The sequence below is a fragment of the Indicator indicator genome, chromosome 2 (genome assembly GCF_027791375.1).
Source record: "Indicator indicator isolate 239-I01 chromosome 2, UM_Iind_1.1, whole genome shotgun sequence".
NCBI classification, from domain to species: Eukaryota; Metazoa; Chordata; class Aves; order Piciformes; family Indicatoridae; genus Indicator; species Indicator indicator.
In genome coordinates, this window is record NC_072011.1 from 56,361,025 (window position 1) to 56,388,541 (window position 27,517).

The following is a 27,517-nucleotide window of genomic DNA, read 5'->3' on the forward strand; positions in this document are numbered from 1 at the left end:
AGTAACTCCCAGTGGTCATTTATATCACTACTTACATGTCTAAACATGAGGAGAATAAACCCTACAACACCATCGATACAGAACTTCCACACCATAATACTAAATATTTTTCAAGATGTATCTGAAATCTGCTTGCATGTCATACAGAAATATGGGGCTGGTATTAAAAAAATTCTTCAGCCTTATCAGTTGATTTATATTCATTTTATTATAAAATAAATACAAACCAAAGCCTTGTTACAGAAAAATATATTAAAAAAGTCTAATTCTAAGTTGATTGGGTCTGCCTAGAACTTTTAGAATAGCACCAATACAGAAGTCAGTTTCACAGAGAGGAAGTATTGCAAGAACCTTAAGGATGTCTTCTATATTAAGGTTGTACAGAGGAATCTGAAAGACCAGATATTCTCAGGTAGACACGATTGTGTTTATTCACAAATTTCTTCAGTATCCGAAACCTTTTCACCTGAGCTTTGCAGCCTTGGTGTGACACGTATTTGAAGTACTTGCAATCTAAGCAAACAAAGAAGAACAAACACAAAATATTAAGTTATACAATGAAAGAATCAAATAGAAAATGCTTTAAGTAACATGCAACATCTAAGAAAGCTTTCAGCAATGAAAGGTAATAAAATGATTCAAGACACACACACACAAGATAGATAACTGCAGCATTAAATCTATCTTCATTTGACCCAGCAAACATTCTCAGAATCACAGAATCAACCAGGTTGGAAGTGACCTCCAAGATCATCAAGTCCAACCAATCACCCAATCCTAACTAATCAACTAGACCATGGCACTAAGTGCATCATCCAGGCTGCCCAGAGAGGTTGTGGAGTCTCCTTCTCTGGAGACTTTCCAACCCTGTCTGGATGCATCCAGTCTTTTCTTAAACACCTCCAGGGACATCAACCCCACCACCTCCCTGGGCAGTCCATTCCAATGGGCAATCTCTCTTTCTGTGAAGAACTTCTAAGATCAAGCCTAAACTTCCCCCTGCACAGCTTGAGACTCTGTCTTCTTGTTCTGTTCCTGGTTGCCTGGGAGAAGAGACCAACCCCCACCTGGCTACAGCCACCCTTCAGGTAGTTGTAGCCTTATTGCCCTGAGCTTCCTTCTTTTCCAGGCTAAACACCCCCAGCTCCCTCAGCCTCTCCTCACAGGGCTTATGCTCCAGACCCCTCACCAGCTTTGCTGCCCTTCTCTGGACATGTTCAAGCAACTCAACATCTTTCTTGATTTGAGGGGCCCAGAACTGGACACTGAGTGCAGGAGCAGAATGACTTCCCTGCTCCTGCTGGCCACACTATTCCTGATACAGGCCAGGATGCCATGATATTACTATACGCTGTGTCTTACAAAACATTTTTCTCTTTTGTTTTCACTGTTCAAATAGACTAGGAAGTAAAATTTTAAAAGTGTAAAGCAGCAGTGATTTCATAGATTAACTTATTGCATTGGATAAGTTAAAAGGATAAGGATAAGAGATGCTCATGCTCTCATGTGGTGCTTGGGGATATGCTTTAGGGGTGAACCTTGCAGAGTAGGGTTATCAGTTGGACTCTGTGATCCTGAGGGTCTTTTCCAACCTGAATGTTTCTGTGATTTCTGTGACACTGACACCAAGAAGCATAGAAACATCATTAAAGAAAAACAGAGCTTGAATAATTTGGTAAAGCTGGAAGACATTTGACAACATCTGACTGAAAGAAAAAAGATAAATTGTTTCATGAAGTCCAGAATATAAACTTAGGGAAAAGTTGATGACACACAAGTTGCCTAACAACTCATAGTCCAAACCATGATCTCCACATCATATTCTCAATTTAGCAGCTGCTTCTTGGCCTGATATTTCACTTGGTTTTGGCAGCATTTCAAAGAACGCTACTAAAGAGGTCACGATCTTCACCTCCTTACAAAACTGATGGTTTCCACTCAATACCCACTCCCCTCCTCCTCTTTTCACACCGAATGGTCTGGGTTGGAAGGGACCTCCAAAGGTCATCTAGTCCAATCCCCTCTGCACTAAGCAGGGGCATCTTCAACTAGAGCAGGTCGCTCAGAGCCTCACATTACAACCTTAAGGACCAGCTGCTCCCCAGTTATTTGCAGAAGCACTGCCTAGGCTGGCATCCAGCAAGCAAATTCTCTGTAGTCCTCACAACATTCACTCAGGAGCATGCTGTGCATTTTTTGAAATAAGAGTTTGAGTGTTAAACAAGAGAAATAGTACTGTAACTGCTCAACAAGGCAGGATAAAACAGAATTCTAAACCAGGATAAGACAAGCAATGCAAAATATTCTCCTCTTTCAAAAAGCAAACAAATATAAGCATTTTTCTGCTGTTCAGCTTCAAAGACAATCTTTCACAGAAGAAAGAAACTACACTCGTTCCAAAGTGTAGATCAGCTGGATCCTGTTTAATTCAGGCTAAAACAAGACATAATTTCTGTTCTATATAGTGAAAAGGAAAGAACATTTAGTATTACCCTTTCCCAGCAAGATTCCAGCCACCACAGCTTTTTCATAGGAAAGGCTTTCATTTTCCTGCCAATTCCTTTTTGCTAAGTAACGGCTAAAATGGAAGGCTGGCCACCAGTCCTTTCTGGAGCTCCACTCTTGTTTGATCCAGTCAAGATGCTTCTCAGAGCTGGAAAATAAGTTACAGGAAAGCTTAAATTGGCATAAAGAGATGATTAGGAGACAATTTTATAATCATCTTGCTACAGGTCTTATATTGCTAGCATGGACAGACTGACCTTACACTGTAACACTGAACAGAAATAACCTTTATTTTAATCCCTGGCAACACTAGTAAGGCAGAGGTGAACTCCAGCAGGCTTACTTAGTCTTGGAATTATGGTGTGAAATGAAGTAAGCCTTTGACTTGTGCCAGTTTGTCCTACAGTAACAAAAAAGTTTCTTCAAGTTTGTCAACAAATTAGTAGCATGAAAGGATTGGTTTGTTTTTAGAGAAGGTTTGTGTTTCTTTGTGCATACTCAAATAGTAATTTATCCCAAATACTGTTCTGCTATAAAGACATCAAACCAAGCACTTCAGACATCCAAACCTTCTCACACAAGGAAGTCATATTCCCATAAAAAAAACAAGATGCCCAGTGTTTTACCAAGATATTCTGGAGTTGTCTTCCAATACATAAATGCAGATAAGAATCACAGAATGGTAAGGGTTGGAAGGGACCTCCAGAAATTGAGTCCAACTCCCCAGCCAAAGCTGGGGCAGGTCACACAGGAACACATCCAGGCAGGTTTTGAAAGTCTCCAGAGAAGGAGACTCCACAACCTCTCTGGGCAGTCTGTTCCAGTGCTCTGGCACTCTCATTGTAAAAAAAAAAAAAAAAAAAAACGTGTCTCCTCATGCTGAGGTGGAACTTCCTGTGTTCTAGCTTGTACCCACTGTTCCTTGTCCTATCAGTGGGCACCACTGGAAAGAGACTGGCACCTTCATCTTGGCACCCATCCCTCAGATAATTATAGGCATTAATAAGATCCCCTCTCAGCCTTCTCTTCCCAAGACTAAATAGCCCCAGGTCTCTCAGTCTTTCTTCATAGGAGAGCTGTTCAAGTCCCTCAATCACCCTCACAGCTCCCCATTGGACTCCCTCCAGTAGATCCCTGTCTCTTGAACTGGGGAGCCCAAACCTGGGCACAGTATTACAGCTGTGGTCTCACTACAGCAGAGTAGAGGGGGAAGAGAACCTCTCTAGACCTTAGAGTATCATACCATTTTTACTAACTGAATGTAACAACACTCCCAGCTTTAATCCACTAGCTTCTATTCCCTAACAGCAGATGCTGCAGAGGTGGCAATAAAACAGCAAAATATGTCACTAATTTACTGTAAATATACAGGGCTTAGACAGCACCCTGTTTGTTGGGTAAAATAAAGTCTAGACATTAGACCTTCTGGGCACAGACTGCCTGGGATTACTACTGCTGAAGTCAAAGGCCATGTCATTCAGTGCTGGTGACAACATGATCCCCAAGTGTTTGGGCTCAAGCTTTTAAGAACACATTTGCTGCATTCTCCAACACTGCACAACATACCAGCCTGTACAGTACCAGCTATGCCTCTACCACAGCCCAGCAGTTCAGGTAATGCATGCATAGTGACAAGAGCAGAAGACAAAACAACTTTTGTTTCCTCTGCCTTCCCTCAAAGAGTGAGATTAGTGATGGGCAGTAAATGCTATTCAAGCATCTGAGTAACTCTTCCTGCAGAAGTACGTAAACTTAAAAACCAACCCAAAACCACACACCCCCCCAAAAAAAACCCAAAACAACAACGACACAACCCCCCCCCCCCAAACTCCCAAAACAACCCATACACAACCCCCCCTCAAAACCAATTTTTTCAGACTACTACAAAAATGGAAATTTGGAATTCTCAATAATTTCTCCTTTCCTCTCAGTGAAAGCACACCCCAGACAAGCACAGCCACAGGGTAGGTCAGATAATTCTTCCATTGCCCAGCATGAAAGAAAAGGCTATGAAGTGTCACTTGTCAATTGCCCAAAGGTGGAGACTTGACACATTTGTTTTTAGCACAGTGCATCAGACATACTTACATGACAATTTGTTTCATCTGTCTTGCCAAACAGCTCCAGGCTTTCAGGTTTTCCTTCCAGCCAGCATAATCCAAGGCTGAAAAAATAACTTCCAGTCCCAGTCGACGTTTTTTCCTTTTCTCTAGAAGAAAATTAGGCTGCTAAATTAATTACTTAGATTGGGCTGGAGTAAACAACAAGAAAAACAGTTTTCCATCCTGCTTCCCCAAATACTGCTCTTTTCCCTGTTACTGAGGGGGTTCCCCTCATTGCCTCCTGCCTCTTCCAAGAGATAAGGTTCCCTGGCTCTAGAGCACAACTCATACCAGAAACATTGTCCCTACTCCCACCTTGCTCAAGAACTGCTAACTCAAGAGGCACTGCTCACTTATCCCACACTGCCTCGGTTACAGTAGCTGCTGTTTCCAGAGTTCCCTAATCAGTAAGTCTAATGGGCCTCATTGATCAACGTGTTCTTCCCTGTAGGAGGGGAACATGGTGCCTCTTGACCACTTCAAATCCTGAGATGCTACCAGAAAAAAAATCTGGGACTGATAGGAATAAAACACACATTTCATATCAGTAGTTACATGTCAACAGAGCTCTTAAAATAATTTCTTCATCTTCTTCAAAAAATCAGATTGTCCTAATTAGCTATGAAAAGTTCACAAGTGTCATGCATGAACAGAAAAAGGTAGCTTTCAGCCAAGAGCTTGTTTTTTCCCCTCCCAAAGAGAAAAAGTAAGAGAGGACAATCTTGATTCAAAGACATTTCACCATCTGCTGACTTGCTGGAACATACCAGGTCACAGGAAGACAGACAGCTTGGAATTAAATTGATTAGCATGGAGAAAACAGCCTGCAAATTGGAAGATGTTACCAGCTTGAAGAGAAAGCTCCCTCCAAGAGGAAAGATTTTGTTCTTTGGTTAGTAACCATGAACTAAAAGCACAGACCCATCTCAATTCCTCCAGAAAAGGAAGAATAAATAAATCAGAGACCTCAAAAAGGGAATGGAGATTCAGAGTAGGGTACCTTTAACAACATATTAAGTTATTTTTGAAATCCTGGCTGTGCCTTAGACTAGTTTGGTTTGATTAGCCTTTAAAATGAGAAAGGGATTTGTTTACAGAAGTTTGTAAATGCCTGCTCACACATCCAATTTAAAGGTTCCCATAATGGGGGCTGTTGGGCTTTTTCCTTAACAAAATTACTTTTAAAAGCATTAAGAATGCTGAAGAATAATTTGAGAATATTATTGTAGAATAACATAAAGAGCAAAGGTATTTAAAGACTTACTTGATTTTTGAAGCATAGTATTAAAATCTATCATCAGTTCATGAGAAGGAACAATATCATGCAAGATCTGAAAAAATAAAGATAAAAATAAACCCACAAAACCCAGATAATTTTTTTTTTATTTGAAAACTTTTGAAGACTTTTACCTGATCAAGAGCAGCACAGGCTCCAGAGTTTTTGGTGCTTTAGTTTGGAAGATTAAGCAATCTGGTACTAAGGGGCCTTGATATTTAGGTCCGTTTTGCACATCTGTGACACTGTGGCACCATGGATGAAATACCTTAATGGCTGCTGAGAAACACTGCTTGTGACAAATAAAATATTCCCAAGGAGCAGCCCAAATCCACACCCAGTGTCCCCTTTTTAGATGGCAACATTATTTCCTTCCTAGGCCTGCACATTGAATCATGGTTTTCAGACACATCAAACCATTTCTTTGAGTAGTCACTATCTTGTAAGAGACTAGACTCTAAAGCTACTGCTAAAAAGCACTGACAAGATGGAATTTTATACATATAAGCTACAGCTGAAACCTAAATTTTATAAAGCTGTTTTAGAACACCTCACTTTGACGGTGATGGCACAATAGCGCCATCAAGTGGCAAAACAGCTTACACAAAACGTTGGTCTTGGTATCTTCCTGCAAACAACGAGCTAGGGCAAGAAAAGCAGGAATTTAAAAGCAGCTATGCAAAAGCTTAAAACTGCAAGGTCTTGCCTGCCAACAGCCAGCAGAAATTAACTTGTTTTAGCTTAAATGCACAGCTCCTTGGAAATAAGCAGAGAAACTAATTGCTGGACAAGATCAATGTGAAGGAAATATCTAATTTCTTCAGCATTGTAGAGATCAAACTGTAACAGAAATAAGGATGTGTTATGTACTAGACTGCTGATACAGCCTTCTGCAAGCACATGAAGTCATTCTCTGAGCTTATTTATTGACTTTTAATAAGTTATACCATGTATCAAAAGGCAAACCAGATATGAATTCAAAGACAGCTGAACACTCCAGCTCAAGGACAAAGAACTGCTGGACAGAGTCCAGCACATGGCCACTAATATGCTGAGGGGACTGAAACATCTATTATGAGGAAAGGTTAAGTAAGAGAGCTTGGGCTGCTTAGCTTGGAGGAGGCTGAGGGGGATCTTATTAATGGTTACAAATACTTAAGGGGTGGGTGTCAGGAAGATGGGGCTAGTCTCTTCTCAGTGGTCACCAGTGACAGGACAAGAGGTAGTGGGCTAACTCAAACACAGGAAGTTCCACCTTGACTTCTTCACTTTGAGGGTAGCAGAGAACTGGAACAGGCTCCCCTGAGAGGTGGTGGAGTCCCAGTCTCTGGAGACTTTCAAGGCCTGCCTGGACATGCTCTTATGTGATCCTGCTCTGGCAGAGGGGTTGGAGTTAATGATCTTCGAAGGTCCCTTCCAACCCCTATTGCTCTGTGACAGAAAAGGATACTGTTTGCCCCCCATTTGTGTTCTTCCCATTAATTTTCCTCTAACCCTCTGCTTCCCACAGGAATACAATAGGGTAAATAATACTAAAGGAGCTCAATTGACCCAAGTTGTCAGACCACCATGTAACACGAATGACCACAGACTGTACCTACTACACAATATGTACCTTCAGTGCAGATATGAGTGATTTCTTTGGTTCACCATGTCTCTTCAGGAACTGATAGAGGTACACGTGAGCATTGGGATTCGCAGGAAACTTTGAGTTGTAGGCATATTCATTTAATACTTGGTGGGCTTCGTTATGGTCTCCATAGAACTCCAACAACTAAGAGAAGTCAAGTCTGTCATTAGTTTGTCATATATCAGCAATCAAAGTCTTACAATGAATTTTGGGCTGCCACAGAACTATCCAATAGCACAGGCTGTATCTTAGAGTGCAGCATATTGGATAAGACTAAGTCCAGCACATTTTCATTTCACTGGTTACTCTCATCACAGATAGACAAAAATTCACACACAGAAGCTGCTACAGGAGAAAATTCCTTTAACAAGTAATTGGCAAAGAACTACCAGTGCTTGCTCACTGGAAAGAGACACCATCAGGTCTTTAAAAAAAGAAGCTCAATGAAAGAATTTGGCAGCTGTCAGCACCGAAATGCCATAAAATGTGCTTAGAGAAGTCAGCAATTATAGAAAGTAAAGAATTTTTTAAATATTTTAAGATTAAGAAATACAAATTTCTTAACCTGAAGTTAATTACCAATTCTAAGGAGATTAGAAATAAAATAAATAAATAAATAAAAAACCCCACAGAAAAAAACCACCAAACAATCAGAACAGAAGGGCTGCATATTTGGTGTCTTTAGTGTACCCAGAAAAACAGTGCCCTGCCAAAAAGAAAGAATTTTTTTTCAGGAATTTAAACAAAGCAGCTGTGCTCCAATTTCTGTACTATCTCCATGAAAACAAAACATGCAAACTGTTTGTCTATTTCTTTTGCTTGGCAATGCACAGAGAAGTCTCTTTTTGTACTCTGTGCAGGCTCTTCAGTTCTACCAGGAATAAACTGTGCTCTAAATCATAGCCTGTGAGACACACATATAGATGTGTGGTTTTAACAATACTTTGTTGTCACCCACACAGAGATAAAAAACCTGCAGACAGACATCTGAATGAAAGTTAGACAGGTAAACACAAGAGGAAGGTGTCTGTAAAACATGCCCTTACATCCACATAGCATTTCACAAAGAGATCCCAGACTCCAGGTATTGTAATAATCTCCTGCAAACTCACTGCTGCCTTCCGAAAGCAACTGTGCATTTCCTGTTCAACAGACAAGTCTTCAAAGCCATCCTGGCCTACCAAAACATGAAAGAAAGACAAAATTAGTCAAAAGTGGTGGACCCAAGAGACGATCACATTTTACCACACAAGGACCTCATTCAGAGGACAAACTTGTAAGAAAAGAGGCCTTGGTTTCCTCAGTATTGAAACAAGTTTTTACAACTCTTCTTCAAATTTATCATCACCCAGTTTCAACTTACAGGGCATGATGGGCAGTAGTCCAAGAGAAGATGCGACCAGCACAAGGCTGAGTTTTAATCTGCTGCTATTCATACCATCCTGCCTCATGCCAGCTTCAAAATGGAAGTGCTGCCTGGAACGGAATAATATGGGGCTTGAAGTTCAGATTCTAACATGGGAGGCTTCCTGTTCCTGCTTTTGGATTCTGAGATTTTAGATGTTGGCTCTCTTCTGCTGAGATGGCAGCAGGACAGGGAGGGATGGGAGAGTAACTCCCTGACTTGGGTTTTTAGCTCTCTTGCTTCTGCTTGCTGCTGCTTTCTGCTGTGCTTTTTCTGCAAACAGGCTAATGTAACTGTGCATTGTATTTATGATTGTTAACTCACTTGTTCATTGAACTCTTCTCTCAATGTGGCAGTACATCCAAAGCCCCTCCCCACCCCCCTTGTGAAAACAGGATGGGGGAAGCACAGAGGCTGGGATAGAGGGAGCCAGGGGGAGATATCTCCCCCCAGCCCAGGGCTGTGGGTCAGTAAGACTCACATAAGCCCTCCCCCAAGCCACATGCCCTGCCAGGCACAGGAAGACAGACCCCATGCTGGGACAAGCGTGGGCAAAGGAACAGATCTCTATCTGTTCCTGGTGCCTACTTCTTTCGTCTGGCTTTGCACATGCTCTCCATGGTGACATCTGACATAAATTAGGTGGCTCTCATGAAAACAGGTCAGTTGCAGAGTGAGAGCACCCTTTCTCTTGGGTCTTCCCCTACCACACGTGGATAAGCAGCTGTATCAGCTCAGAAGGATTCTCTTATAAAAAGGGATGAAAAGAGGAATTTGTACAGTCAGCAAACAGCATCGTGAGTATTTGATATATTCCTAAAGTCCCCAGGGAAGTTCCTTCCTTTTGTAAGTAGTATTACTGCTTTTGGATCTATCTTTTCCAAATACTATTCTCAACCAACCATTACCATTGTGAAGATAACCCTCAACTGAACTACCAAACCTTTGTATCACATTAAGAGGGAGGCAGAGCCAAATAAGTATTTTTTTGTTTCCCGCTTTATTTCCCCTTTTTCATAACATTCAGCACAGAGGTTTTTTATGTATTACTCTTCCCTCACTTCTGTGTTGTAGGGAAAAAGCTGTGTTAAATTAGCACAGTCCATCAACAAAAATTCCGTAAGTTTTCACAGAAACTAGGAGAGATCTAATGTAACTGAACACACAGCCAGCAAAGTACATGCAGAACTAGATACCATACAGAAATAGCAACTTACTTATCTGTAGTTGTTTAAATCAGAACAAAACAGGTTAAACTGAACCAGCAGGTTAGCCTCTCTATTTTCCCAACAGAGAGGTGAGGGAAAAATAACATAAAAACTTGGGATTGAGACAACTGAGCACAGATAAACATAGTACAAAATGCATAATTACCTTAGCCTATTTCCAGGAAAAGCACAGGGCAAAGCAGCAGCAAGCAGAAGCAAGGGAGCCAAAAGCCCAAGCCAGAAAACTACTTCCCCATCCCTCCTGGTCCTGCTGCCATCCCAGTGGAACCGACAACACCCAAAAAACCCAGAAGCAGCATCCAGAACAGGAAGCCTCTGATGTTGCAATCTAAACTTCAAGCCCCGTAATACTTTGCTCCAGTTAGCACTTTCGTTTTTGAAGCTGGCATGATTGCAGCATGGTATGAACAGCAGCAGGTTCAACTCAATTCAAGACACTATCTTTAAAGAAACTGAGACAAGTTGGGGGGCACTTTTTCCAACACCCCAAATTCTGGCAGCAGTCAAGCACTTTTACACCTACTATGCCAAAGGAATTATTCACTTACAGCAATGATCGTTATTTTAGGTGTTGTATGCTGGGCATAAGAAATGTTTCAGAAGAGCATCTCAGGACACTTTAGACAGCTGCTAATCAGCGTGCTATTTTGACATCACCATTGCTGCTGATACAGAATTTTGTACAATCCACATGAAATTCTCAAATGAAAGGTGTCATTGCAAACCATGGTGCCTGCATGGGCAAGTTGGGAGTTTACAGCTCCACACAAATCACTTACCATGCTCTAACAGGATGTTCTTCTGCTTACACCAGCTGTAGTAGTCCAACAGGCCCCTGTAAGCCTGAATCAGTTTCTTTTCCTCATCCTGAACGGCTGAACGTTCTCCAAACCTCCAACTTTCTGCCAGGGACAGGTTTTGGTAAGCTTCATCTATTAGTCCATTACACAGGAGATAAAATGTGTGCTCTAGGGAAATCTGCAATTCAAATAGTCCAGACCACAGTGTTTCAGATCACAAATGGAGAGATTCTCATCAATCCAGCAAAGAAGAGATTGACTACTCACATGCATATGAAATATAGCAAACAGTTAATAAAGCATTTTAATTAGAAGGGTGTTTTACCCTTTTTTTATTTGTCCAAACAGCATCTTTACAAGGAATTTTGGAGAAAAATGCAGGACTGCCCAGGGAGGTGGTGGAGTCATTGTCCCTGGAGGTGCTCCAGAAATGTGTGGACATGGCACTTTGGGACATGGTTTAATGGCCATGGTGGTCTTAGGTTGAAGATTGGACCCAACAATCTTAAAGGTCTCTTACAACTGAAAAGATTATATGACTGGAAAGATTACATATGACTGGGAGAATACAAGTCTCACTGGGGGCAGAGAGATGAGATGAGAACCTAAGTAATTTTTTTCTGTCTGAAGACACTGGAGACACTAGTAATTAAAAGCATATACAAAGATGTATCCCTGGGAAAGAAAAGGGGCTCTTGGAACACATGGAGCAGAAAGTCACACATCAGGTGGTAGACTCTCAGTGGTATTTATCCAGGCAGCAGAAAGCAGTTGTCTCAAAAACCTGCTTGTCAGTAACAGGTGTATCTATTTAGGAAGATCAAAGAGTGACCTGATGAAATCCAGTCGGGTTACATTTGCTGATTTTTCATTTCACCACCCAGCTGCAGAACACTTGAAGGAGGGATGTCCTACCAGCTTATCATGTTAGTTTGGGCATTGGATTAAAGACTAAACCTTCAGTTAGCTCTGGTAAACTCTCACAGAGCTTCTGCTGAAGGCTTTGAACAAATACAGCAGAACTACAGACAAAAGCATCATCATAAGTGAGAAAGAGCCAAAGAAAGAAACAAACAAACAAAAAGTTTGAACAAGCCACCACAGCAAAAGCACTACAGCTAGGTGACAAAGAGGGCCACAGTATAAGACCCTCTCCTGTCTATACAGATTAGCTACTGGAAAAGCGAGCAGATAATGATGACAATATTTAAATACAAGTTTGCACAGTGGCCAAATTAAGGACTGGAAAGAAAACTTGGCAGGTGTTAATGAATAATAAGGTGTTACTGGAGCATGCATGAAAATAATGTAACTGTTTCAAATTAGAAGATTAAAGGACCTAAAGACTGACAACCTCCATCTGTGATCCAACATACAGACCAAATGTGATACAGTTAGGCAGAGAAAAGCCTTTAAAATATCATGCAATTGCTAACTCAGGTGTATTGGATTTGACACTCCTGTCAGTAAAGCATTTCAGAAGAGAACCAGAAGCTAATCTTTAAGCGAGCATTCAGGTAAACATGGAAAATCATCAAGACTGCACTAAGCACACTTACCTTCAAATACCTCTTTAATCCTAAAGTTTTCATCTGTTCTGTAAAAGAGTTGAATTCTTTAATGCTGCTGCCGGAATGATGGCACAAAATTTCAGCTCCCATTCTCCAAATCATCTATTAAAGGGGAGAAAAATTAAAAAATAACCTTAGTACAAAAATGGCAAGTCACCGTGCATACAGTCTTATCAAATTTACTGTAACATATGAAAAAAAATTTACATTTGAATTGCAAATTAAAAATTAATACTAAGTGTTACCTACTGCTATGGTAATTGACATAATTAAGACTTTTATGGTCAGTGGGTACTTCAGAGTTGCTCATGCATACAGCACTCCAGCAAAACTTGTGAGAACTGCATTTGTCAAAAGGTTCCTCCTCCTGCTACTGAAAAATTGTTTTCCTTTGATATGATCTTGCTGAGACACAAAGTAAACAATTCTTTTTGAACAAGTAACTTAGTAATGAAGATTATTTCCAATTAGACCTACATGCACTTGTTGTCAAGATCTGCCTACACAATGTAACCAAATATTCCAGCAGGTTAATCCATGTTCAAGCACTCCATTTAACAGCTCTGATCCTTTCCTCCTGTTTCTGCCAGGATCTCTTGCAAGTGGTAAAGGAGTTGGTAAAAAAATTAAACAGGCCACTAACTTTCCAATGGGTTCTGACTGATGGGAGGCCACTAGCAAACTATTACTGCCTTTCTATTTTTAGTAAATTACTTTACAATGACTTTTCATAGATACAAGCTTTACACTAAGCCAAGTGTTGATCTGCTGTGTCAAGACCCAATGTGAAAAAAAAAAAAAAAGGGGGGGGGGGGTGGGAAAAAAGACGACAAACAAACCAAACCCCCACCAAAAAGGAACAGCCTGCAAACTCAGAGAGCCTTTCAGGTGCACTGAACACTCTCTCAGGAGAAACAGCAGACAACACTGCAGTTGCTCAGCACCCCTGAGAGAAAGATCTCAGCAGAATTCAAGCTCTGTCAAGACTGGTTAAACCTAAAGAGAGGCAGACTTTTGTTGAGTAATTGGACAGTGTGCTGCCTTAAGCACTACCAGTTATGAGGTCTGGTGTATTTTCTGTAGCCTGCCATTACTTAACCTTTCAGGTCTTACCTCTGATACTTTTTTTCCAATTATTAAAAAAAAAGTCAAGCCTGTAATTAGTCAAGATAAATGCTGGTCATGAAGTATTATACTTTTTAGAAGTAATTTTTTTAGCTAGAAAATAATTTTATTAAGGGATGCTGGCTTACCTCTGATGGACCCACAGATTCTCTAGAAAAGTCTTTTTCTAGTGACTCAATATAGTAGGTCAGAAACTCTGCAGCCCTTTTCCACTGCTTTTGTAGCATGGCATCCTGAATGTAACTTAAACAGGCTTCCTTGCTCTTCTTGAAGTCTGATTTATGTTCATAAGACACTAAACAATCGAAACAAAACAAACAAACAACATCAGAGACCACAACTGTCACAGCCCCTATTCAGGCACTGTGCCTACCATTTCAGTATCTCTCTCACAAGCTCTTCCTCAGGCACTACAGAAAGCGATTTTAAGCTACATGGGTTTGAAGTTAAACACACCCTAATTGTCCACAGGGAAGCAAGGCTACATCAACATCTGGAAATTTAATATGAAATAGCATTTTCCACAAGAAGCACATAGCTGCAGACCTCTGAAACAGTGAAAAGCAAATCATTACACACTATTGCTCTACCAGAATTGGACCACAGTGCTTTTATCACTTCACCATACATTCTGGGGACAACTCTTTTGCCTTACTAATCATTACCCAAGTTTGCACGACTGCTGCGTTGAAGATCTGCACAGACACAGACTACTCAAGTATCAAAGCAGTTTGTACTATGGACAAGGATAAACGTAGGGAATTATTTTAAGTGCACAACTGGAAAGCCACTTACCCTTCCAACATGGATACTGTTTCAGCTCCTGTTACAGCACAAATCTGAAGCTCCATTTCGACATTTGTTTAAAGCTCACAGTTACATATGATTGTCACAGAATCATAGAATTGTTTCAGTTAGAGACCTCTAACATAGAGTCCAACCTTCAAACATGTCCCTACAACACTCCAGCCATAAGAGCATTCTGCAAAGGGCACGCAGAGCTCACTGAACCACCTCCTACCTGACTGCTGTCGGCAAAGTAACAACTCAGTGGTTTTGAAGCAATTTTATTACAGTGCATTCTACAAAATTACTTCTAATCAGCCTACTTATAGATCTAGCCTAACCTCAAAATTAGTAAGAAAATAAACCCCACAGTAAACATGACGAATTAAATACAGCTGTAATTGAGTCCTGCTAAAAAAGTTACTGAGAAGTCATCTGACATGGACAGAGCGTTTCGCTACAAAGCTATTTTGAAGCAACATCTCCAGAGGCTTTACAGACACCTGCACCCACAACACCTTCATTATCAGTACCCTCATCGACCTTTATTTGATATGGACCAGCCGCCTCCAGGCCCCTCGCATGCTGCCGGGTGCCCCAACACGCTACAGGGAAGGGGCACCGGGAACGCCAGACGGCACAACTCGGAGGGAGATCAGAGGCGAAACGCGGAGAGAAGGCCGGGAGCAGAGGAACGGCGCAGCCGAGGGAGCCGCGGTAGTCGGGCGAGAACAAGCAAGAACGGCCGGAGCCGGGCAGATCCGCGCTTACCCGGTTGGTAGAGGTGCCGTGGTAGGAATGGCAGGTGCAGGGCTGGCAACAAAGTGCTCGTCGCCTGCGCAGCAGGACTTTTCGCCGCCGCCGCCGCCACTTCCTCCTCCTCCTCCTCCTCCAGAAAGCTGTCCATGGCGCCGCAGGCAGGCCCCCACGCCCGCACTAATGGTGCCTCACCGCCCGACTGCAGCGGGCAGCGCCCATTTTTGACCGTAGCAGGCGACTCAACTGCAAGGAGACTTCAGGAACCTCTGGCCGCTCCAAACGTTATAACCCAGCCAAACCACCAGAGACGATCTCCAGACGGTTTGGCGGGAGCTGGGTTTAACGGCGACCGCCTCCTGCGGGGTGCCGGGAGGCGCAGTGCACCCTGGGAAACGTGTGGCGGCTGCCGCCATGCTGGGGGCCGGCGGGGCGGAGGGACTGCCCTGCTCATGCGGACTGATAAAAGTGGCTGTCGCCACCTCGCCATCATGGAAGAGGCAACTTTCTTCGCACGCCTGCGCAGTGAGCGGGTGGCGACACGAGGTGGCAGGCTTGGTGGCCCTGGGGGGGGGGTCGTGTTGGGTAAGGCTACGCCAGGCGGTTCCTCCACCTGCTTTGAATTCAGCCTGTAAAAAGCGTCTTTCTTCTTCGGTGTTCCCCTCGGCTGCGGGTTTCGGGGGCTGGCCAGAAAGCGGTGCAGACCTCGGGGAAGGCCCTGGCGCTAGTGGGCCTGCGCCCAGGCCGACTGGCTGGTCGGGCGCTGTCAGGTTCGGCGGTGGGCTGAGCGGCTGGCAAAGCTGGGGTTTGCTTCCACCCGAAATAAATAGAGAATAGGGATCCACCGGCTGGAGCAAGGCGGTGTAAGGATGATACAAACCGTGGAGGTACAGCGGTCACGGCGGTGCCAGGGTGGCAGATAGCAGGGGGTAGCCCGAAGCCTCCCGAGAGTCTGCCAAGAAAGGGCAGCAGGCAGCTTGGGAGTCGACTCCGCAGACTCTGCAGCTGCCTTTCTTCTGCTGCTTGGGGCAGCGAGGAAATGAGACCCGCTGGCAAAAAGAGAAGTATGGGAGACTGCCGCGGTGCGTTCAGTAGTGTGGCAGAGAGATGTTTTAATCCACAGGTAGCACAATCAGATCATTAATGCAGTTGCGACTAATTCAATAGTTACTCTAAAAATCGTACTTAACTAGATGCTGTTGTCACTTTGTTCATTAGCTGTATTGGTACTTTTCTGTTTGTAATGTTAAATATCATGTTAGAAGAAAAGCATTCCAGTTCCAAATCTTTTATAATGTAGAACAACAATATTGTCTGTGCTCCTGCAGAGTACCTGGATTCTAGAAATCTTCCTGCCTCAACCACAGAATCTCCTTTGTACAAATTTGTACTGGACCTTGTTTCTTCATATCACTTTTGGCAGCTGACATTGCCATGGAGTGTTTTGATGTGTGTAAAGTCCAGTTTTCCAAGTAAGAATTTACAGCTTTTTTCTGAAGGGCTCTACCATGTGAGGGTGTGTAAATAATAAACTGGCTCTCAGATTCATGTAATCCAGTACCCTGGTTCAACTGTGGTCAATAACAGTGTCAAGGCAATAGTATAAGGCAGAACAGTTCTTTGTAGCATTTGAACATTAAACCTCATTATCATACCTTAATATGACATTTAATTAACCTATGTGAGGATAACAGAATTCTCCCCTTCTTTTTTAATCCTGTGTTCTTCCAATATGTGACCAGCATTTCAGTTCTTAAGTATTCTGTGTTACTGAGAGTTCACTCACTTGACTAGCTTGACAAGTGAGTTATTTAGCACCAATGCCTGCTTGTTTGTCCATCTTTTATAACATGTACCTTGTGCGAATACCTCATTGATAATTTGTGTTCCCCAAGTGCGTCACTTTCTGCAACATTTCTGAACTTTTCTTATGTCAGTGCTTTAATTTCACTGTCCAGCTTGCTCCATTTTATTTTTCTTTCTATTATAAAACTCCACTTTATTTCTAAAAGTTCTTACGTTAGAAGCATGTTCGCATTTTGCTTGTTACTTTTCCTATGTTATTCATGAGTGAGAGTCATTGCTGATTCTTACATAAACTTAACCAACTGATCTTGTTAATCAGTATTAGTTGCTTTAGTAGATACTTCAGTGCAGGAGAGATGGGAGAGCTGCTTTGTAACTATAGACACACAGTTAAGATTCCTCATGTACAGCAGGACTACTCTCACAGTTCAGTTTAGCTATTTAGAATCATTAAGGTTGGAAAAGACCTCTTAAGATCAAGCCCAACTTTCTACCAAACACTTTCATGACCACTAGACCATGCCCCAAAGTGCCACATCTACTCATTTTACCTCCAAAATATCCTTTAGTGTTTAACCCCAGCTAAGTGAAACAGTTCTCTTTCATGTCATACACCGGGGAAAACTGAGTATGTTACTAAGTGGGTAGATTATTAACTATGAAATATTTGAAATTGTAAGGAATGCTGGACAGTTGCAGCAGTTGTGTATGTATATTGACTGTAGGCTACTCGTTATTGCCCAATAAAGGCAATGACATGCAAGTAGTATATGATCTTGTTTCTCTTCACATCTCCCTCTCTTGCTTTTGTCTTTATGACCACAGTCACTGTCACCTTTTATGTTGGTCATTTAATAAAGATAAGCTTGATAACCTTGTAGTGATGGAAAATTACCAAGCAGCTCTGTCTTCACAAGCAATTGGACCAAAAAATCAGGCTGGGCATTAAGCCACAAGAAATATTAATGTCAAGGGGAAAATCACTTGTCTGTCATTCCTACAGTCACGCTAAAACATGCTTGAATATGTTTACTTCCATATTGCAAATTGTGATAAAATCCACCTCTAAATTTTATGACTTGGGCTTTCGTAGAGCTTTTTGTCAGCCAATATCAGCAATGGCAAATAGGTATTGCCTCATTTTAAAGGATGTGAAATACAAAAATGTCAAAATGTCTCCAGGAGAGCTGTCAGCAATGCTGCATGCTACAGCCACGACCCTGGGCCTGGAGAATGTGTGTGGCACTGGGGGGATGACTCAGTGCATTGCCATAGTGTGTGAATGTTTCCTCAACCTCAGGATGGACTGGACTGCAAGAAGTGGCAGGATCTCCAAGGTATGTTGGGCAATGAGGTGCCAACGCTAATATTAAACTGCTCTAGATGGGGGCTGAAAGTGAAAGGCTTGCATGTTTTTCAGAGATTACTCAGCAGGAATTAAGCTTGGATCTCAGACCCCATATGATGAGGCTGTGGAAATGACAGTATGGAGAGCAAAAATCAGTAATCATGAGGATAATATAAGCAGTGCCTCTAATGGAGCTAGAAGTGATGATTGCTGACTCTTGTGATACTTAATTTAAAAGAGGTCCTAAAAAGCAATCTCAGCGGCCCAGATTTGTCCTTTAACATGCACAAAAAAAGCAGAATCCTTCACCTTGACCATTGGTTCTGCAAAGCATCTATTCATTTTGGAAGCTCCTTCAGTATTTCCCACTTTAGAAATTCAAAACTAAAAAATTTTGGCCACTTGATAAACCAGCAAAAAGACTCTCTTACGTTACCTATCCCTTCTTGGCTGCATTTTTGATTGTCTTTTTTCACTGAGAGTCTGTGCTGAACAAATAACATGGGTCTGAAAAACAGAAGAGAGAAAAAGAGTCTGTGCTGAACAAATAACATGGGTCTGAAAAACAGAAGAGAGAAAAGTTCTATTTGTGTTTCTCCTGCACATGACTTGTGACTTCTGCTGTTATTCTGCCATGTTAGATCTCTAAAACTATAAATGTGATGGAAATGAAGAAGGGGCAATCCTTAAGTGCAAGGCACACTTCTGAGAAGGACGTGTTTTGTTTTGCAAACATCTGTAGTTAAAATGTAGCAGCAAGTGAAAGTTGAAGCTAGTGAAGGGCAAGAATGGGCTTGTTGGGAACCCTGCATTTTTAGTAGTGGAGTGTGAAACTCTTCATTTGCCTGTACTCTCCTCAGCAGGACTACGGGTGAGTGAGCTTACCGCAGGTTTAACCTCAGACTCTCAGGAGGTCGTGGGGAAAGATGACATGCTTGCTTGGCAACATTCACTTCTCCCAAGCACAGATGTGATCTTAGTGGGGCAGGAGCAGCGAGGTGGATGTTTGGGTTTGTTACATCCTTACCCATGGTGGGGGGTGGTATGGGGTCAATTACACCTTTTATGCGCTGTGCTGGTGATCCTTTGCTAGGGAAAACCACAATTCATAAGCAGAGAGTATTGCGTCTAGCTCTGGAGTTCTCAGCATAAGACATTGACCGGTTGGAGCTGGTACAGAAGAGGGCCACAAAAATGATCAGAAGGCTGGAATATGAAGATGGTGTTGGGGTTTAGCTTAGAAAAAAGAAGACTCGGGGGAGACCTTATTGTGACTTTTCAGTACTTAAAGGGGGCCTCTAAGAAAGATGGAGACAGGCTTTTAGGCAGGGCCTGTTGCAACAAGACAAGAGGTAAAGGTTTTAAACTAAAAGATGGCAGATTTAGATATACTAATTTTTTATTTTTTTTTTTTCAATGAGGGTGGTGAAACATTGGGACAGGTTGGTGGAGGTCCCGTCCTTGGAAACATTCAAGGTCAGACTGACACGGCTTTGAGCAATCCGATTTAGTTGAAGATGTCCCTGCACACTGCAGGGGAATTGGACTAGATGACGTTTATAGGCCCCTTCCAACTCAAGACATTCTATGAAATAAGGAGCAGAGACATCCCCTCTTACCCCTCCAGGACGGAGATAGCCCTCTTTTAAGAGGGAGCCTGAAAGGGGGCGGATCCATAGCCAGCCGGGGTCTCCACTGCACGGAGTCGGGACGGGGCTCAGGCTTAGGATCGGGATGCCGCCGGGAGAGAGGGAGGGTCTGGCGCTGCTCTCCTTCCGCTGTGGCGGTGGGGCTGGGCCGGGCCGGGCTGGGCCGGGCCGGTCCCTCCCCCGCCACATCGCCCTCCCGCCGGCGCTGCTGACGTGTCTGCTCCCTCCCCGCCGCCGGCGCCCGCCAACATGGCCGCAGCCCCGCCGCCGGACCCCCGGCTGCTCCTTGCCCTAATGCTGCTTTTGCCCCCACCGCCCTCCCTCCTATCCGCCGCCGCCGGGCCCGACCTGGGCCGCCGCTTCGCCGAGCGCAAGCGCTGCGCCGACCCCGAGTGCAGCAGTGAGTGGGGGGCGGCGGGGACATGCCGAGCCCCGCCCGGGGAGCTGGGGGTGGCGGGAGACCCCTGCCCGGGGAGTTCGGCGGGGTGTCGGGGGAATCCTGCCTGTTCTCTGGCGTTCAGCATGGCCAGGAGGCCACCTCTCTTCTGCGGGAAGTTGCTGCTGGAAAAGATGCAGGCGTCGCATGTCTCACGGGTGCATTTCCCAAAGTCCTCCCCGCACCCCGTGCTCTGGCACGGAAACCGGGGCGAATCGGGAAAATGGTAACGCGGCGCCGGCGCGCCTCGCTCCCTGCTTCTCGACCAAGTTTGCAGAGCTCCCACAGCCCCTTCGGGATTTTCTGTCTTCCAAAAGCCCTCCCGTAACCCGCCCGCTCCAGGTGCTGTTTATTCGTTAGGATACGGTGTCATCTCCCCGGCTCGCTTAGTATAGATAATTAGCTTCATAACATACTTCTGAAATGTAATTCGCGAGGGCTTTGTCAAACGCTTGGTTTGCTCGGTGAGCTTGGGATTTGTTTCGTTGTTTTGTTGTTTGTTTGTTTTTTAATAATTTATTTTAGTTGCACTTTCACTTAAGTTACTATCTCTTGACTCGATCTGGAAAATAAACTGGTGCGCAGCGGGGGTGAAGGTGGTTTTTTTTGCAGCCAGTTAGCAAGGACTCCTTCCATGAAACAGTTATATTATCATTAATTTTTTTTTTTAATAGTAATAATCTTCTTTTGTTTTGTTTGGACAGTGTTGATGTGCCGGGGGAAGGCGATGCAGGATTTTAAGGGTCCTGACTGTCGCTTTGTGAATTTTAAGAAGGGAGAAGCAGTGTACGTATATTACAAACTAATAGGAAAATCAACCGAGCTCTGGGCTGGAAGCGTAAGTACTGTAAAGCATTTCTTCTACTTGCTCTCCTCAGTGCTTTCTGTTGGTAAGCTTTTCTCCTCCCTTTTGCCTCCTAAGAGAACGCTTAAGGGCTTGAACACAGCTAAGTAACATGATGAATGCCATTTTGTCCTCCTGAGATCAGCATGAAATGGGATGTGGTTTGATCAAATCTAAGGCATTATTAAGTGCTGTTAAAAAAGGGCAATGCTAATGTGTGCTAAAACAGCTGCCTTGGTCTTGACAACCTCCTGTTGCAGCACAGGGAAGGCTGGCCCAGGAGCCTGCCTGGAAGCTGAGCCTCCTTTCTCATCTAGGGAGGCTTAAGTTTACCCTTTATGTTTACCCCTGATATGGTCTCCTCCTGCACTCTCTGTAATCCTGCTGAAGGTTGATTCATGTACATGTTTTAAGTGCATTTTTTTGCCTGATATTCAGTTGCTGTCTTCCCCTTTTTATCTAACCTGCATGCAGAATTGAAAGGGAAAAAAAAAAAGTAAAAAAAAGTTCTCTTTGAGCTTTACTAACACGCTGTAGCAGCTTGTGGAGTAGTGGCCTTATCCAAGTGGTTGCCCACTTTGGGCAATCAAGAGAGGGTTAATGAGACAAGAGGATTCCCATATTCGTAGTTGTTTCACAGAAGACTCCTTTTGTTTTTCATGCTAAACCCCTTGTTTGCCTGACAGTAGCCGAACTCAGATACCCTGGAGGATGAGCAATTTTTGTGCACATCCCTGGAAAATGCTGGCAGTATGAAGATTGCTTAGATCCCATCCCTGTGGCCCATGCTTCTCCTGCCTACCTTTTTATGTCTAAATAATCTATTTCAATATAATTTCTTACTCTGGGGATAGACACTTGCCTTCCACAGTGGTCTAGGCTGCTTTGAAGCAACACCTGGGTGTTGACTGTGGGACTAGTGGTTTAAGTGAAAAGCAGGATGTCTCACTTTCTCTAACCTGTTCAGGCTGGGTGTGGACAGCCAAGCTCTCAGCAGGAGCTGAATCCAATTAGAATGATACAGAACAGAGCAGAAAATTGTGGCACGTGGTTAAAGAAGAGTTTATAATTGTATCATGCTGGTAATTCCCTTCTGACATGTACTGTGACAGAAATAATCCGGTTAAGTAGCCAGTACAGGTTTCCAGGGCTGCCAGTTGTTGGGACAAGGAGTAGCAATGTGGGGTTAATTTTGCATCTCCTAACAAGGTGTAATGCAGACTGCAAGATCAGACAGCATGTTTAAGATAATTGCTGAGTTAATATTCAGTTTATTTTCTAATAGGAAGCTCATGCAACAGATAGGTGTGTCTCCAAGTTAAAAGGATGTTTGCTTTGAGTTCAACAAGTAAGAGCTGATGTTGGCAGGTCTAAAAGAATTGCAAAACTCTGTTGTATTTGTTGCTGTTTTAAAACTGTGCTACACTATTTTCTGTGTCCCTTTTAAGGCAGTGATGACACACTGACTTGGTGACTATAATCCTTTTTTTCCCCAGTTTAATTTACTGTTTTTTTGCAGTAAATCATAACACTGCAACAGCCAGTGTGCCAACGCTGCAGCAGGGTCAGAGGTGCCCACCCATGTGCATTGAGTAGGGCACTGGCACGTCTGACCCTGTTTGTGCTGGGGTCTCTCCTGCAGCGTGACTTCCCATGCCAGTGACTTGATTTATGCAGAGCAGCCGTGCCTGCTGCGTGCAGCTGTGGAGCTAGTGGGGGACTGCTGCTTGCTAATTAAAACCAGACTACCTAGTGAGGTCTGTGAGCGAGCAGATTCCAGTGGAAGGCATGTTACCTTCTGCCACAGCCCTTTTGGGACCTCATCGTGTGATTTGTGTGCTCAAGTCTGATCCCTTGCATCTACCTGACAGACCTTTTCCGTTCTCTAAAGTTTTTGGGGAAAGTATTTGTTAGGGCAGAAAGGAAACTAACAGCTCAAGGGATAACTGATGTTCTGGTCTTCCTGTAGGGGCAGAGGTTAGGGAAATGAGAAGACTGCAGGGGCTGGATCTCATAAATGCTTATAAATACTTAAAAGATGGATGTCAGGAGGATGGGAACAGTCTTTTTTTCAGTGGTGCCCAGTGACAGGACAAGGGGTAATGGGCACTAACTCAAACATAAGAAGCTCCATTCAAACTTGAGGAGGAAATTCTTTAAGGGTGACAGACAGGCTGCCCAAAGAGGTGGTACAGTCTCATCTCTAGAGACATTCAAAACACACCTGGGTGTGTTCCTGTGTGACCTTCTTTAGGTGAACCTGCCTTGGCAAGGGGGGTTTGGACTTGATGATCTCCAGAGGTCCCTTCCAACCCCTGCCATTCTGTGTGGTTCTGTGTATAAAAAGCTTCAAATACGGCAACCTGGGACTTATTTCAAACAAGTTGTAAATAACAGGCCCTAATCCCAAAATCAATTTTGAGGAGCCCCAAGAAATACAATAGTATTTCTCATCTGAAGTGAGATGATCTGATAGGAAAGGAGCTTAGAAAAGTCTATAGCACTTGGGTCCTGTTTTTATCTGCCTTTGCTTTTCTAACTCGCTCCACCCTTTTCAAGCTATTGTTGATTTTTATTGCCCTGTGCCAGCAAACATGCAGTATTTTAACAAAACAGATTTTTTTTTTTATTATCCCAGTCTTGTATACTTCATTGCTTGCAGAATTCCCATGGGCTCCGTGAGAGTTTTGCATGTGGAAAAAATTCTAGGATTGAGTGATAATACATGTTTTATATATTACATGGCATGCAATTTTTAGCAGAGCTGTCTAAACCTCAGTAATAAAGCAAAGCCTAATCTTGGGTAATATGCTGTGATCATTATTTAGTAGTGATTTTCTGTTGTGAATTTCAAAAATACATCTGTTTCAGGGAAGTACTTGATTTTTTTTTTTTTGGTCTCCAAACCAATAACTGCAGCAGACCTGGTATTCTCATTGTCCACTGCAGCAGACCTGGTACTCTCATTGTCCACTGCACTGTGTCCTGTACTTAAGTCTCTTCTTCAGCATCCACCTGAAACATTACACCATCAAGTTGTGTTATGTAGACTTTCCTGCTATGCATTTCTCCTGCCTTCATTTTTAGCAGGGTCCACAACTCTAAAACTGCTTCAGATAATCCAGGAAAAAAACCTGCTGCATTTTAACATAATATTTCAGCAAAGTCTCTTTAAATTATTGCTGCAGAAAATTGTTGCTTTATTGTATGGCAAAGAGCTGAACTTCATTCCTTTGATTTGAGGTTGAGAAAACTATTTCTGGCCTCATATTACAAGAAATGGACTTGGCTGCTGATCATGGCTGTTTTGGCTGTGTTTGTTGTTTAGTTCTGGGGTGTTTTTTAAAAAAATCTTATATCCTCTCTGTTATTACCCTATGTATGAAGGGTAAATTTAAGGAGTAAGATAGAAAGACAGAGTATGCCTGGAAGACCCAGAAGATCAAGGAATTTTTTTCTGTTTTTTCTTGACAGTGCTTTCAGCAAAGTCAGATCAAACCAACTCTTCTTTGATCATAGATTCATAGAATGGTTGAGGTTGGAAGGGGCTGTAAAGATCACCTGGTTCCAACACTCCTGCCGTGGGCAGGGACACCCTTCACTAAACCAGGTTGCTCAAGGCCTCATTCAACCTGGCCTTGAACACCTCCAGGGAGGGAACATCCTACAACCTGTTTGAGAGTCTCACCACCTTCACTGGAAAGAATTTCTTCCTAATATCCAGTCTAAATCTCCCCTTCTCAAGCTTAAATCCATTCCCCTTCAGGCTATCACTCCAAGCCCTTGTAAAAAGTCCTTCCCCAGCTTTCCTGTAGGCCTCCTTCAGGTACTGGAGAGCTGCCTTCTCTTCTCCAGGCTGAACAGCCCCAACTCTCTGTCTGTCCCCACAGGGGATGTGTTCCAGCTCTCTGATCATCTTTGTGGTCCTCCTCTGGACCCACTCTGGCAGTTCCATGTCCCTCTTGTGCTGGGGGACCCAGAACTGGACACAGGACTCCAGGTGGGGTCTCAGGAGAGCAGAGTAGAGGGGCAGAATAGCCTCTCTTCTTCTGCTTGTCACACTTTTGATACATCCCAGGACACAGGCTGCATTCTTTGTTCTGCAGTTTTAGGTACCTGTGGATGTGGGCTTTAAGATCAAAACCATTTGAATGTCTTTTCCAGCTGTCAGTTTTCTGTCACCGAACTAGGTTGTATGAAGGTCTGACTTCTTGGTCAGTGGTGGTTGGTGAGTCCCTCAGCTCACTGTCACACTGGTGGGGAGAGATGCTGTACACATGGCTACATGTTTCATCCACCCACAGCATTTTAGCTAGAGAGGGAGTAAAAATGAAGGATGCACTTTTTTCTCTCATATTTACTTGGCATTTGTAGTGCCTTTCCTCTGTCGTGTCTGTAGAGAATGAAGAATGTTTCCTTTATTTGCACAATGAGGCATTTTTTCCCTTACAAGAGAGGAATTGTAGGAAGAGGAGCAGATGAAATTTTGGGCATGCAGATCCCATATGGCTCATAAACCACATAAGTGGCAAACTGGGTCACTGCAGAGGACTTGTATGGTCAGCAGCTTGGATTGCACTGAGTTTCAAATCGTGATGCCTAATTATAAGAGGAGTCAGAGATTAGTCTGTAAGGATGCTGCATTGAAGCTTTGGCTTTTGTCTTCAGAAAGATCATTTAAAACTGAGATTGAAGTTTGTAGAGAGAAACAGGCCAATTTAGAATAAAACTGTAGTGTACAGCACAAGGTCAAACTATGGATTTGACTTGTCTAGTTTATTTTTCCATTCCCAGTAATTATAAACCTGTATACATACCTCTCTTCCATATGACTCTTATCTCTGTGTTTACAAAAGGTGAGAAGGTAATAGATTTTTTTTTATATATATACATATCTGTAATGAACTTCAGAGATACCAACTATGGAAGGTAAGATTTGAACAAAAAATAGTTTAAAAAGGAAAGCCTATAATGTATCTGTGCTTATTTCACTTACATTACAAAAAAAACCCAAACCTCCAGAAAAGTACTAGTATGTGTTATTTACTGGATACAATTTGCTTCTCTTTTCTGTGCCATTGTAAATCCAGAAAACTTCTGCCCAAGTTAACATATTGCAGTCGTATCAGTATAACAACACATCTTTATATGTCTTTAATTGTTTTGACATAGCTGGTTTCCTTTTTAATTTGTTTTTTGAGTGCTCTTCCCAAACAAATGCTTCAAGAAAATTGGCAACTGTCATCTTCCTCCTATAACAGAATATTGAGGAAATGACCAATACTTTTTTGTTGTTGTTGTTTTGGTTGTCTAGGAAGTCTGAACCTTTCTAGGTGTATCCAACTAGGCCTAATTGCCTGGATTATCTAATCTGCATAGTGATAGCACACTATTAATGTTGGCTTTTTGACAGCTCCTGTCAGAATTCTTGAGTGAGAGCACTACTATGTAGATCTTATCTGGTGAGTGATAAGAGATTCTTGTCTTCTGCTGTTTGGCTTGGCTTAGCACATTGACTTGCTTGAAAATAGCCATCTGCAACTGATTTTTTGCTTGTATTAGTCACTGAAGAGAAGTGCATTTGCAAAGGGGGTATGTTTTCCACACAGGTTTTAAAACAGATTATTACCTCAGGTACAATTTTGCTTTTTCCTAAAATCTGCTTTAAGAATTTACTTTTTTTTCCCCTCCAGTACGAAGTGTGCACATTTCAGGCTACAATCCCTGTGTGGAGATGTAAATCTTATTAGTCAAAGATCCTCCTCTGCTTACTACTTGAGAAAATACTTGAAGCATAAGTGGTGCCAGTGAGAGTGCACAATAGTTAAGCAGATGAGCCAGAATACCTGGGCTTCACTCCCAGCCTTCCTAGTAATTCCTTGTAAGACAGGCTTTAAAACATGAAGAGTAACACTAGGGAACTTCACAGGAGTGTTGTGAAATCTTAACTATAAAATACCAGTGAAAACTTCTGCATAAACAAGGCATTGCTAATCTTTTTCTTCTATTCACAGTGTTAACCTTAATTAAGAAATTCTTTGTGTTTGTTTCTAGTGTCTGTAGTTAGGAGTTTAACACTCACATGATTTTAAAAGCTGATTTACTGTCTTTTGTTCTGTTTGTTTTCTGGCAGGTTGGAAGTGATTTTGGATATTTTCCAAAGGATTTACTTGAAATAAATCATAATTATTCCAATGAGGAGCTAGAATTACCAACAGATGTAAGTCTTAGTTGTTATTTTTAATTGGG

General features: G+C 42.7%; 2 protein-coding genes across 6 annotated transcripts in view; one reads left to right on the forward strand and one right to left on the reverse strand.

Moving 5' to 3' along the window:
* Positions 1-239: 239 nt before the first annotated feature.
* On the reverse strand, positions 240-15,336 carry TAF1A (TATA-box binding protein associated factor, RNA polymerase I subunit A). The gene is made up of 10 exons (XM_054397229.1): positions 15,201-15,336; positions 13,772-13,938; positions 12,507-12,620; positions 10,927-11,125; positions 8,560-8,690; positions 7,499-7,657; positions 5,872-5,938; positions 4,594-4,714; positions 2,493-2,653; positions 240-513 (listed from the first exon to the last, which is right to left on the reverse strand). The coding sequence occupies exons 1-10, from the start codon at positions 15,334-15,336 to the stop codon at positions 371-373; spliced, it is 1,398 nt and encodes a 465-aa protein (XP_054253204.1). The 3' UTR covers positions 240-370.
* A 4,901-nt stretch (positions 15,337-20,237) lies between these two features.
* The window catches only part of MIA3 (MIA SH3 domain ER export factor 3), a 29,866-nt gene continuing 22,586 nt past the window's right edge, over positions 20,238-27,517 (forward strand). For 3 of the 5 annotated variants that reach the window (XM_054399277.1, XM_054399278.1, XM_054399279.1), the window contains exons 1-3: positions 20,238-20,388; positions 21,129-21,262; positions 27,402-27,488. In XM_054399277.1, the coding sequence (XP_054255252.1) occupies positions 20,238-20,388; positions 21,129-21,262; positions 27,402-27,488 (372 nt within the window). Of the gene's footprint in view, positions 20,389-20,735; positions 20,767-21,128; positions 21,263-26,701; positions 26,731-27,401; positions 27,489-27,517 lie in introns of those variants that run through there. The other 2 variants (XM_054399280.1, XM_054399281.1) reach the window with 2 other exon arrangements.